The sequence below is a fragment of the Hydractinia symbiolongicarpus genome, chromosome 9, assembly GCF_029227915.1.
Source record: "Hydractinia symbiolongicarpus strain clone_291-10 chromosome 9, HSymV2.1, whole genome shotgun sequence".
NCBI classification, from domain to species: Eukaryota; Metazoa; Cnidaria; class Hydrozoa; order Anthoathecata; family Hydractiniidae; genus Hydractinia; species Hydractinia symbiolongicarpus.
Genome location: NC_079883.1, coordinates 26,239,117 through 26,252,800, shown reverse-complemented (window position 1 = coordinate 26,252,800; position 13,684 = coordinate 26,239,117). Strand labels below are relative to the sequence as shown.

General features: G+C 32.5%; 1 protein-coding gene across 1 annotated transcript; it reads right to left on the bottom strand.

Moving 5' to 3' along the window:
- Nucleotides 1-1,832: 1,832 nt before the first annotated feature.
- Nucleotides 1,833-13,334, bottom strand: LOC130657005 (WD repeat-containing protein 27-like). The gene is made up of 24 exons (XM_057459956.1): nucleotides 13,122-13,334; nucleotides 11,587-11,722; nucleotides 9,904-10,028; nucleotides 9,435-9,548; nucleotides 9,037-9,088; nucleotides 8,688-8,761; nucleotides 8,323-8,383; nucleotides 8,145-8,250; nucleotides 7,901-8,004; nucleotides 7,480-7,556; nucleotides 7,194-7,294; nucleotides 7,056-7,114; nucleotides 6,637-6,736; nucleotides 6,441-6,545; nucleotides 5,763-5,860; nucleotides 5,322-5,411; nucleotides 4,856-5,031; nucleotides 4,247-4,380; nucleotides 3,880-3,977; nucleotides 3,430-3,551; nucleotides 3,008-3,105; nucleotides 2,714-2,816; nucleotides 2,538-2,636; nucleotides 1,833-2,418 (listed from the first exon to the last, which is right to left on the bottom strand). The coding sequence occupies exons 1-24, from the start codon at nucleotides 13,266-13,268 to the stop codon at nucleotides 2,371-2,373; spliced, it is 2,427 nt and encodes an 808-aa protein (XP_057315939.1). The 5' UTR covers nucleotides 13,269-13,334; the 3' UTR covers nucleotides 1,833-2,370.
- Nucleotides 13,335-13,684: the final 350 nt, after the last annotated feature.

Sequence of the window (13,684 nt, the reverse complement as noted above, 5' to 3'; positions counted from 1 at the left end):
CTGCAAGACATGTATAATCTCGTTCGAAATGAATGTCATCATTTCTTTTCGTTTTAAAGATAATTTCACAAGAAATAAATAAGAACGTTATTTGTTTGCCAATTCGCAATAATTGACGTAACCGTTTTTGATATTTCAGAATTTTTTATACAGAGGTAGCCAAAAATTCGAATTAAATTTGTCCAAAAACGGATACATTTTACAATGAAAACAGCGTTCGAAAGACCGCATAGAATAAACTTGTAAAGAACATCGTTCTATTTCAACAAATGTTGCATTTGACGTTTACTTTTGAAGTTAAAGGAATAATGTGCTCCATAAAACAACAAGTAAATAGCAAAGCAAAAGGCTGTTTTTACCCGAGATATGAATGGACAATAAAGAAAATATTTTGTTGATTAAAAGTAAGTATCTTAGATATTTTTTGTACTTTCTCGGGCAGAAACATTTGCGATTTTTGGTCTTCACGCGGAAAATTATGCTTACGACTTATTTTAATTCAGTTTGAATTCAAGGGGAGCTTTCATCAATACTTGGGAAAATAATACTTTAAATGCTTAGTTTTAGCTTCACTATCCCTTCCCCTTCAATTGCACGTTTAGACCTCTTAAGTTTGTTCTTGAAAAAAAAAACAGTAGCTACTTTATATATTGGCGTAATGACTGAAATGCATTTTATTAAAGGGTTGTTTGGATATAACTTCAAAGAATAAACACATCATCCAACGTGCACAATATGACAGACATATTTTCAAGCAGGGCTCAGACCAAAGTGTTACTGATTGGCGAAATAAAACGACGCCGTTGTTCAAGACAACCTTCAAAGATACTAACTGTTATTGTTTATGGTCAACAATTTTAATTTTGTAGTACTAGCTACGCTGTATATTTTGTATAATGCACGCTTTTTTATAAGCAAAACAGCAGTTTAGCTTAATGCAGCTTAGGTTTTTCTGTTTTAAATGCTTGATTGTTGCTTATCTGTTGCTCATTGAACATTCATCTTTTAGAACAAGAAAAGTTGTTGCTTATAAAAAAGCTTGTATGTGATATTAATTTATTCTTATTAAACTGTTTATTTATATAAATGATAGAAATATAAATTTTCTATTAAATACTTCATCATCATTTTCTTAACCCTTTTCTTGTTTTTGTTTGTCACACCTCCATCAGAATTAAAATTACTAAAATCCTAATACGCATAGGCTAAAATTATTGGCAGTATAACGTTTGAAAGAGACTAGATAAGGACGTCTTTAAAACGTCTTTAACACGTCGCAAAAAGACGTCTTTTTATGTTTGTTAAAGACGTCTTTAGGCGTTACGCTTTTAGACGGGTCAGAGACGTCTTAGAGACGTCTCATCTGGTCTTTAAAAGACGTTTTAAAGACGTGTTTAAGACGTCTCGTGTTTACTGGGTAGATTAAATGTTTTTAATAGAGACTTAATTAAACCTGCCCCGAAAAAAGCGCCGTCTATTAGCCATATCTCGTGATCCCTCAACTTTAAGACGTCGTCGTCGGAGGCGCATAGGTAAGAGAATTAAACTTCCCATGCAGTAGCGCCCAAGGTTAACAGATAAAGATTGAAGGCAAACAACGGAAATTTCAGAGTTTTTAAAAAACGTCTTGAAGTCACAGCTGGTAGAAATCACAGTATAGTTGAAGCACGTGGACCTGCAAACGAAGTTGTATTGTTATTGGAGCGAGTTAAATAGTACGTTTTTATGCATGATTTAAATTTCTTTTAAAAGACCATATAATCATTCTGATGATGAAAAAAAAGGAGCTGGTTTATATTTAAATCTATTTCATAATAAATAATTCCTTTAAAAAATTCTTAAAAAGTGCTAGTATAGAAAACCATATGCTTAATGAGATCGCAAATTTTTGCAAACATTTTAAATTCACTTGTTTGTAAAAGCTTGAGTGCATATTCTCCCCCAAAATTAATTTTTATTTCGTTCGAATCGTAAATTTTCATCGCGAATTTTAACTCTTTGCAAAATTTTCTAAATTCAAAGGAGATCTTAAGCTCTTCTAACAAGGAAATATAAATAACTGTTTATTGAATTATATTACAAGTAAAAATATAGTAAAAACAAAACTTAAATATATTACCTGCAAAAATTGTCTGAAAACATTTAATATATATATTTACAACCATTTTATATTACACCACATATTGAATATATTCCACAAAAACAAAGGAGATAATAAAATTTGTTCTTGCTTTAAAGGGGACGTCTTTTAACAGTATCGGCGGTTTATAAAAATCATTTAACAGGCTGTACTGTATACCAGCAACATAAGCAACAAAGACAACAACAACAACAAAAACAACAAACACAACATTTTATTTCGAAGATATGTTATACTTCGTACGTTCTCAACTGACCCGACAAGGTTCCACAAGCAAGCTAAATAAAATACAAAAAATAATTAAAATATGAAACTCGCCATGGCTTCTTGTTTACTGTGCCACTATGTGCTACTCGCCGTCCGCATATCACAACAAAGATTTGAAAACATAACTTACGAGTGGTTTCTGCGGATGGAAAGCAACTGACGTTATAACATCCGAGTGAGATGATAATCTGTGCAAATATGAACTACTTCGGATGTCGTACAGATAAACCTAGGAAAATCAAAAATGTTGTCGTGTAACGAATTACTAAAAGTCGTACGTAAACACTGCTGACGAAATCCACCTACAGATCTATCTTCTGACCCAACAGCAATGTATTTCGCACATGGACTATAAGCCAAGCCGATCTTTTGCGCTCTGTTCATATGGCCTTCAAACTTCCGCACGCATCTAAAATAAAGTTTTTTTTCGATTAATCAATAGCACAGTAAAATATATACACATTGGATAACTTTGGAATCATTGTTTCCACACGACCCCCATTTTTTAAAAAAAACACACAACCTTGAAATTTGGGGGAGGAGAATGTTTATTTAACTACTTTTTGAATTGTTGTAAATGAATTTTTTTTCCATTCTCACCTGTTTTGTCTTAAGTCCCACAATTTCACTCCATCTGTCGGAGCGGCTGTTAAAAATAAATCATATGCTTCAGAAGTCTGCGACACAAAGGCGGAGCCCTGAAATAAGGTAATATAATATAACTAGAAACATGAACACATTTTAAACGCCTGGTTCTTTAATAATCAACCCATAAAGGGGAAGGGTAACTACATCGTATACCGCGAAAAAAAGTAAACAAGACGAAGGGTTTCGTGAACAGTTGGCTGCATAGGACTTATAATTCTAAAACTACACCATCTTCAATTCCGCCCCTATTTTCTTGTATATTTATAATCTTTCCCGGGCGTTGATAAGATCGCTCAAGTAGCGATAATGTTAACAAAACCTTTTACTGCAAACGCTGTCAGCATTGAAAAAGCTACTTGTAATGAAAATATTACCTGATTTTGGCATAAAGAATTCACTGATCTCGTATGAGCGTCCGATATTGTTCGAACTGGTTGAACTTTATTGACGTCGAACACGACTACAGATTTGTTGGAGCATGCGCACAATGCAATATCTTTCAAATAATTAAGGAGTAATAAGTGTATAAAGAATCCAGATGGCTAACAGATTTTTAAAAAATACGAAAAAAGCGACTGTGTAAATATTTTTTGCATTGGCATATATTTGAAACTAAGAACTCATTTAAAATAAATGTGGTATTATTTGAAAGAAAAAGGGTGATTTGTTAGAAGACAAGGTTTTAATGGCCGCTTTTTTTAACAGATTCACAGAAATGGGCGTGATCATTTATGGTGTACAAATACTCCATCGTAATGAATAAGTTATAATAATAAATCGTGTTGATGAAGATAAAGGATGATTTCTCTTTTGGAAAAGGATACAAGAGTAAAATGAATTGATAGTTGAGAATGTCGTTATGTTCCGTGCATCGCTCACTTCGAAACCCTGCACAAGTTTGTAACGGTTGTTGGTTTGATATCTAAACGGAAAAAATTGCTATCGTCTACGATGGAGACCACTCTGTAACAAGGCACAAAATTTTTACTTCTTTTACGGCTTATTTACACTATTGTTGCGCCTAACATTATTAGAAAAGCCACAAAGAATAAACAATAAGCAACACGTGATTTAAGAAGTCAATGTCTTTTTTTGCCCAATTTAACCTATTTTTTAAGAAATAGTAACACGTAACTGCAAGTGAACAATGCAGTTTCCGTTCATATTTTTGCTCAAAAAGAAAAACAAAACCTTTTGACGTCTTTCTTCGTGGAATCAACATGATATTTATACAGACACAACGAATTGCCGTGCGACAACATGATAAATTGATCAACGTAATAAAACATCGCACGACTGATATCTTTGCTGTAAGAAGGGTTTCCCTGAAAAAATTATTACAATATGTTCGTTAAAAAAAAGGTGAAAATTTTAATGGCCTTTTTAACAATTCTATGTGCATCATATATGTGATTTCGTAGAGGAATGTAGCACTCCCTTCAACCGGCAAGAAAACTTCAAATCCATTGTTTTTGTAATTTTATATGCAGATAAAAATTTAATCAGCTGCGAACAGTCCTTAAAATGTCCATTAAAAATTTCATGGAATTCCATGATGGTGATTATTAACAATTCGGACGATATATATTGTGAAAATATTGAAAAGCTGTCGACCGGCTACAGTTTATTGAACCAAGAGTTATACTGTTTGGTAATTTTGAGAAGTATCAAACCATAATAATATTTTACAAAAATTCTTTGTCAAGCTTTGTAGCATTTTAAATCATAACCTAAGATTTCTTAGTAGCTTTTTTCCTGTTTTTCTTGTAAAACAGACTAAACAAACAAAAAAGAAATTACCGGATCAAGTGGCTGCGAAACCTTTTCTTTGTGAAAATTATGCTTAAGATGCGAAAAGTTTAGGATTGGATCTGTTTGTCCCGGTTGCCACAACTTAACAGTTCTATCCGTACCAGCCGACAGCACCATATTGCTTGTATGACTCATGCAAACAGAAGATACACCGCCATTATGGCCTAAAAATAAAGATAAGGACAAAGTCAGGAAAAGAGTTCTTTCTGATTAAGGAGAAAACATCACGGTGTCCCTTGTGTATGAATAACAATTGCCTCAAAATAATTTTAAACATTAATCATAAACATGGAATCATTTTTCTTCAAGTTAAAGGAAAAGGAATGGATAAGGTAAGAAGTGTAAGAAAGAGGATTTTTTTTTACGAACACACACATGTCAATGTAACAACTCCAGTTATGACTACACAATTTAGCCATATGATTGTGAATGACACTAGAACATAAGAACCTACCAATAAAGTTAACACTACTCTCCAGTTTTGGAGACTTCAACAAAAACACTGTTCCGTCTGCTAATGCACAAACCAATGATTTACCTGAATCTAAATAACGAAGACATATTAATGATGTAACAAGTTATAACTGTTGACTGCGGTAAGGCATTTGCAAATGGAGGGTAAGTTTGGGCAATCCTTAATTTTTTGAAATTTGATGTGGACTCGTGAAAAAAAAATTAGAATTAGAAACTTTAATATAGGTCATATTATAGGTCTCATCATCGAGGGGAGTAAATGATGATCATGCACGAAAATACAGGGGTTCGAAATTTTTCTCACACTGAATTCGCGTGACCCTTCCTATTTGTAATACCAACAAGAAGGAAGGACTTTACCCAGAGTCAACTAATAATCTTAAATAACAACAAAATTTCGGATCCTTTATTTCGATTCTACCTGTAAATGATATATCATTGAAAGCGGAAGCGTAATGTTTATCATAGGTAAGTCTTGTTGGTGGATCACTATCAATAGGATACTCTTTCCCAGTGGATCTAAATAAAAATACAAAATCTGTGAAAGTATGGTCTTCAATCGAAACCATTTTAATTCCAAGGGCTTTAATTCATTTAGCGTATTTTCCCCAATAACACCCTGGGTGTTTAGGGGGCGTTTATTACAGAGGGGCGTTAATAAAAGTTAATAAAAGAAAAAGAAAAAATATTTTTTTAATATGTGAGATATTTTTTATATATCCTTAATTTAAAGGTTATATTCTTCTTCATCAAAGTCAATTAAATTATCTTCAATATTGGCATCTCTAAAGTCCGAATCAGTTGGCTCAAAGAGGTTTATAACCACACTAGGGAGGTGCTTCAATACAGAGAGGGTCGTTTAATAAAATATTTATATAATATTTTTACTTTTAGAGCGGGCGTTTATTGGAGAGGGGCTTTTAAAACAATTTAGGTCAATAAATTTCCTATCGTGTTGCCAACCCAATGGTAAAAGTAAGTGACGTTTAAAAGCCTACAAAGCTTCTTCTCCTTTTCTTGCATTTACATGACTTTCAAATCCCTTCAGTTATTAAAACTTTTTTCCCGAAACTCAATAATCATTTATAGCTGATAGTACCTGGGTGAAGGCGTAGCACCCCATGGACCAACCGAATTCGTAGCTGTTTTTGATAACGCACTTTCTTTCTTTTTATTATTTGTATTTGGTGTAAACATTTGTTTTCTAGAAAAAACACATAAAACTCGTCACAAATCTCCTCAGTTAACATAACCAACTGTTCATCAGATGCACAATTACAGAGTCTGGGATATACCTTGGTGACTCTTTTGTGTAACCAGTACTTTTAATTTGATTTTTAAATGTCAAGGGTTGGTTCATTTTATTCGGCTTATTACCTCGTGTCTTCTTTGATTCTAATAATTTAAAATTTAAAAAAAAAATCAAAAAAAAAGAAATTAACAATGCTACTTTGAATACTTTTTTTAGTACCCACTCTAACAAATTTCTTAACTATTTAATTAACGCCCAGGGCGTTACAAAAGAACAACAATAGCAAAGTAACGAAGCATGTTGCAGTTGGTTTGAACATCTTGTTTTAAATAGTATACACCTAACCGTTCAAATGATAAGTTGGCTAGACTTAAAATATCGTCTAAATCTTGATAAAGAATTTAAAAACTGTATATTGACGAAGGCAGCATAAATGTCTCATTTTTAAAAAGAAAGGCAAACCTTGTTTCAATTTTGGTTGCAGTTTGGATTTTAAAGGGGAGTCTTGATGTAACGGATCTCTAAACATAAACAACACAAGCTTTAACGTAAACGTACTGACATTCCTCACTGCTTTATGATTTTGCAAGCTATACTTACTGTGAAAGAACTGATAGTTCAGATGACAGCAGACCTTCGGTGCTTTCAACTTGCAAAATATGAATGTCGTTCGTGAACAAATTGGAAACAGTACAGATTAACTAAAACAAATAAATATTTAACCTAATTAAAAGTGAATAAATTTAAACAAGAAAAATGATATAAGAGATTTTACAGCCAAATTTTAATAACAAAACATCTTGAAAATATTGAGGAGTACAAATTAGATAAACAGAGCCGTAGGCATTCTGATAAAGAATAAAATCTTAAACAGATAAAAACATACACTTTCTTCATCTGAAACTGAAAAAGAAATTCTCGATGCCTGTGAAAGTTGAGTTGATAGTGTGTTCAATGTGACCTCTAAAAACAAGAAAATTAATTTTTAAATTAAAAAAACATGCAGCTTAATGATGTGTGAAGCGTGAGAAACTAGGTGGTTCCAATTAATTCAAAGAACTTCATACCAATGTTTTCTTGTCAATAATTAATGTCCTTATTCAAAAGAATTATTAATTCATGGGATTTTAGTCTTGCTGCAACTAAATATATATTCGAAACTACTAAAATTCTTGTGTGTCACGAACGTGACTAAGCAAAATAGTAAATACATGTAACTGCTAAGCTTTTAACAAAAAATTTAAATTAAAAAAAACAGACCTTGTATTCACATTCAAAAATAGTACGAAATTTATAAACAAACAAACCATTAAAACAGACAATCCATAATATATCCAATGAATTTGCATTTAGCAGCATAAAGCAAGAGGAGCAACCAACAGCCAAATAAAGTTCCTCATTTAATGCTACCCTAAGAGGAACAATTGCTAACATTTGAATGAAGAAGAAACTGGTGATATGTGAATAAGGCAGACAAACATCACTGACAATCTGAATAAATAAGACACCCCAGAATAGTAATATCTGAAGTTAGTAATTTTGATAACTTACTTAACATAACTTTTGTCCTCAACAATTGGTTTGCTTCGATTCCAATATTTAAGAGATAAAATTGCATAATCATTGTAGTTATCTCCTAGTTCCTCTGTAGATGATGCTACAACAAAATAATTTGAACAACATCCTGGAGATATATAAAAAATGGTAATTTGTAACAACAGTTACACACCTCTCGCTGCAATATTGACTTCATGTAAACTATTGCGAAGTGTCACATCAAATATACGTAACTAAAAAAGAAGGGATAGATAATTTAGTTGAGAAGACTTCAACTTCAGTGTAAGTTCAACTCAAGTCATTTTTCTCAGATCGGAAAATTAGCATTGGCTGTAACATATTTGGTCATTGACGATTTGGCTAAGTTCAATCGACTATGGCTGTTGGTTGAAGCATCTACCATATCCAGTAGCAGGCTCCCAAATCATTCACCGAGGGTGAAAGTTGTCTTTTAATAATTGATTTACAACATTAAAAAATAATAGCATAACAAATTAAAAACAAAATGCTTTTATAAGTTAGAATGTAGTAACCCACCATTCCATCACTAGATCCAGTTGTAAAGAAATTTTCCAAGGGGTGAGTGGCTAGTGAAAAGAGTGATGACGAAGCTAAAAGTGAATTCAAAAATACTTTTTTGATACAAATGTAAACAATGTCATAAAGAGGTAATAAATAAAGGTAGTAGTGTGAAAGCACTTCTTAGTAAATATTACTGAAAGGTTTCACAAAATTTAATTTCAAACAAATGCTCAAGAGCTACATGAGAATATTAAATACATGGCCAAACTTGCATGATCAAATATGCTGGACTCAATAGAATTAGACTACCTACATGCTATCTCTTTTAGGAGACATTTAATATAACCTTCCAGCTAAATCTTACCGGAGATAATTGATGATTGATAAATTTGATCTTTTTCTGAAAGACTCCAGATCTAAAAAATACACTACTGTCATTAGCAAAATACAAATTAATGAATTTTAAAACCTCAACATGTTAATCGAATGTAAAAAGTTCTGTTCATTTAGAATGGTTTAGAAATGGTGACTTCGAAACAAAATGGAAAGACCTAGTACCATTGCTGTTACAAGGTAAAGGCTTTTATGTGTTCTAGGAAGAACTTTTAGAATTTTTGATTTAGCACAATATTATTACCCAGAACAAAACAAAAATAGTGACAACAGTATATAATGGTTATAAGCTTGAAATTTAATTGCATTTAATTTTTGTTTGCAAATTTATTAAAAATAATGAGCATGTAAGTATTGAAAACAACATACACCATAGGTTTTGTCTTCAGATATTGTAATTAACAGGTCTTCATCTTGTGAGCAAAACTCAGAGGCAACAACACATCCTAAATGACCAACAAGTGTGGCAACTAATTCACTTCTCTAAATAAAAATAATTTTCACAACAACCTTCAGGAAAAAAAAATTATAAGACAGATTTTCTATGGAATTTATTTTCGTTATTAAGAAAAAAATTTAGCAAACTCTGTGTACATTATTTTCACCTTTCATGTATAACTAATTGTTGGTATATGCTGCTTGTAGAGAACTATTGTGTTAGTTTGAGCTTTTTTAACTTTAGCTTTCACAATTGACCTGGTAATTGCTTTTTTTGCAGAAGTTCTCCCTGTTTTGAGGTCATAATCATAATATAAAATGTTAGGAATTTTATCTCATTATATATAAGGGCTTATTATGGCAGTATCAGTGCTTTTAAAAACAAAAGACTTTCCTATACCTTGATGTTTATCACCCAGACTTCATCGAATATACATGCTGAGATTAAAGAATCATCCATGGAAAAACTTAAATGGTTCACATCACCAAGATTTCTTCCAATATTCATGCAAGAACCTTGCATATCTAAACAAATTACACACAGTTATGAGTAAGTTGTTGACAAAAAGAATTTAAAAAGGGGTTTTAATAAAAGCAATGTCATTATGAGACCATTTTGTTTCCTGCAGTTTATTTCTCCGGAGTCTGTCACTCGCTCGCCCATTTAAAAACTCATGGGAGTCCCCCCTGGATATTAGCATGGGGTAACGATAAAATCAAAAATAATAAATTAAATAAAATAAAAAATTGATAAATCATGTATTCGTAAAATCCATCGTAACCTAGAAAAAGATAAATTCGTTTAATTTAAAATTATGTATGACACCAAGAAATTGGAATTTTTTACAAACACGAAGGATGCTAAATCTCTCCTGTCTAAATCAAATGTTGTTTACCAGTTCTCCTGTGCTCGATCTAACGCACAATACATTGGTAAAATTGAATGTACATTGTATGAGAGAACCTTAGAACATGCATGGAGTTAGAAATAGTGTGATACATAAACACATTGATGCAATGGCGTTGATGCAATGGCGTTGCTCCCAACTTGCTTGATGATATCATGCCGAAGGACAGTAAAGTCCGATTATCACACATAAATTGTATCCAATCAAACGTTAACGTTATAGATTGCAGTGTGATAACAAAAGAAGCGCTGTGTATCAATCAATTGAAACCTGCATTGAACCATGGTTTAATGGGCTCTAAAGAACTATCACTAATTTAATGTCACATATATAACAGCTACTTGTTGCAAAAAAATTTTATTCTCTGATGATGACTTGAACTATAGTCAAAATATTAGAAACTACAAAATTTAGTTTTATTTATGATCTGGCTAATGTGATTTAAATAAAATGAACTTATTTGGACTTTCTTTTTTAATTTTTCTAACGACAAATTTATTCAAAACACTCTTCGATTCTCTTACATTCAAAATTTTAAGATCATTTTAATCCCGATTTTTTAAAAAACCAAGACATTGATCTTATTACCTTCAAATTAACTAGCTCAATAAAACTTTTTCAACTGTCTTTTTTTGTCTATATTCGCCAAGATATCTTATCGTTACAGTATACTTTTCTCCAAGAAACATTCTATTAATGCATTTAAGTTTTAAATCCTTCGTGCAAATTCTGATTGCTCAGTCCTTCCGTAAATCTCTCTTTCTTTATATATACACTTTATTGTCTACATACTAATTACTTCTAGATCTATTCTATCTCGCACATACACCCTTTATAACAAGATTTTATAAAAATATTTTTATATATCTTTACTGCGCATAGCTCTGTCCCTAGGGGCATTGAGCACTCTGGTAACATGTAGTACGATCGCATGTGGCCTAGTTGGTGTAATGGGTTTCAATATCATCAACTACGAATTGAAAGGTTTGCGGTTCAAACCCCACACTAGCCCAGCTGATGAGCCGTGAAACAAGCTTGTCCTGGGATATATATATATATATATATATATATATATATATATATATATATATATATATATATATATATATATATATATATATATATATATATATATATATATATATCTACACATAAATCTGCATGAATAGGCTTACCACCATCACTCTCAGGATCAAATATTGTCCAAACATTGATAGCTTGCTTTGAAGCAGAAGCAAGCAATAATTTGTCAGCATTGTTTCCAAAGCATAAGGCCCGTACCATACCTGTGTGTCCCAAAAGAGACTTTGCCTAAATATAAATAGTTATCATAAATAAACTAAAATAGACATATTACAGAATAAATCATTATATATATATAATTGGAATACGGATTATAATTACATCTTTATTGTAACAGTTAAAAGATATAATATATGCTGCTTTGAACCAATAAGATGTAGAAAAATGAATTGGCTAGAAATAGACTACTTAAGCTATATATGCAGCCATTTTGATAATATCCGCCAGGACTTTGCCTTTTTTCAAGAGATAACTTTGGCATCAAAACAAAGGAACCATAACACATGTGTTCTTAAATCAAAACAAACTAAGTGCTATATTTTTTTGGCAACGCAAATATATAATAATTAAAATATCTTTGTAGCATTGCAAGTAGATTTCATACTTTGTTTTACCTGATAAAACAGAACTAATGTTAATAAATAGCCTAATTATGAGAAATAAATTGCATTATAAACTGATTACTCTATCATAGCCTAACTTGCAGTTCTCCCTGAATAAAAATCCATAATTTACTAGCCAGGAGACCCAAGATAATTCTTTTTATCACCTGGCACAAATCAAACAGTTGAGGTGGAAAGAAATATACTGAGTCAAAAAGAAACTTTTTGTGGTCAGAATACTGACAGCGCTTTTTTATTGGTTACTTATTTTGTCCTTTGCTGACATGATATCCTTTCTTATTTAATGTTTTGAACAAGAATGGTCTAACTCACTCACTCACCCAAACAAACATGATTAATTCCTATCTCGTATAAAAGGGCAAGATGTAACCACACTGGTTTTATTGGTTGATTTAAATTGGGTTTTTTTTCTGGACAATTCTTTTGTGTTTGTTAGTGGATTCCAATTAGGGATTTGCTCTGTAGCACATTCTTTTGCATTTAAGCATTCAAATGAGGAAAATTCATTTTAGTTAGCGAGGCTAATAAAATTTATTTGTGGTAATTCATAACATTACAGTAGCAATGTTAAATGGGGTATAGGTATATTATATGGTGGTCGGTGGCTCAGTTGGTAGATCATTAGAGATAGATAGATAACCCAAGCCATGCGAGGGAAATTGGGTAGATGGCGCACTGTGTCGGCCGATGCAGGGAATTGTCTGCAGAGTGTTGACCCTAATTGAGTTTGTGTAGCTCAAAGAGAGCATTAAATACTCCAGGACTCCCCATCAAAGCCACAGCCTTTCCTAGAGATAATAAGACATGGTATATCCCTCGATATTTGTGAGGCTAGCCATGATGTTCAAAAACAGCGGGAGTTTAAAGCAATCTAGAACCGCCTTTGTAGTCCCACCTGGAAAAATTGACAGGGTATACCTCCCGAAACCAGTGAGGCAAACAACTATTGTGTTAGCCAGCAGCTAGCAGAGAGTTACCTCTGGTGTGGAGAATGTGTAACTGACCTTATTCTCGCCTTTTGTCCATAGCAGCAATTCCGACGAGTCTAAGTATGATGAACAAGCAAAGAAAGATCCGAAAGAAGCAAGTGCTATGTCTTTTAAAGTAGACTTTCCAGGCGAAGTTATTGTTTTTAAACAAATGACGTCCATTCTTCCTAGCTTGCTAGAGACAGACAGCTACGCACGGGACGAGCGCAGATCAGATTGTTTTGTAAACATCACGCCACCATTTTTATTAGAATGTTTGAGCAAGCGAGACTACAATAACAAACAATGTCAGACGTTGCCAAGCATCTCCGTCCCCGTCCAAAAGCGGTCAAAATTCTTTATTTCTTGAGATTATTTAACCGTATTTTAGGGCGGATAAAACGACCTATTTAGTTTAAGCAGAGGTATTTTACCCGCTTTTGAAACACCCTCATATCCAGGGGTGGAATTTGCCTTTTTAATATCAAAAACACAAAAATCCTTGGGGACGAGAGCGTGTGAGGTCATAGAACTGCAAAAATTCAAACCCATTATATTTAGCTAACTTTTTCTGCCAAAAAGGCTCATCAAAAGGTAGT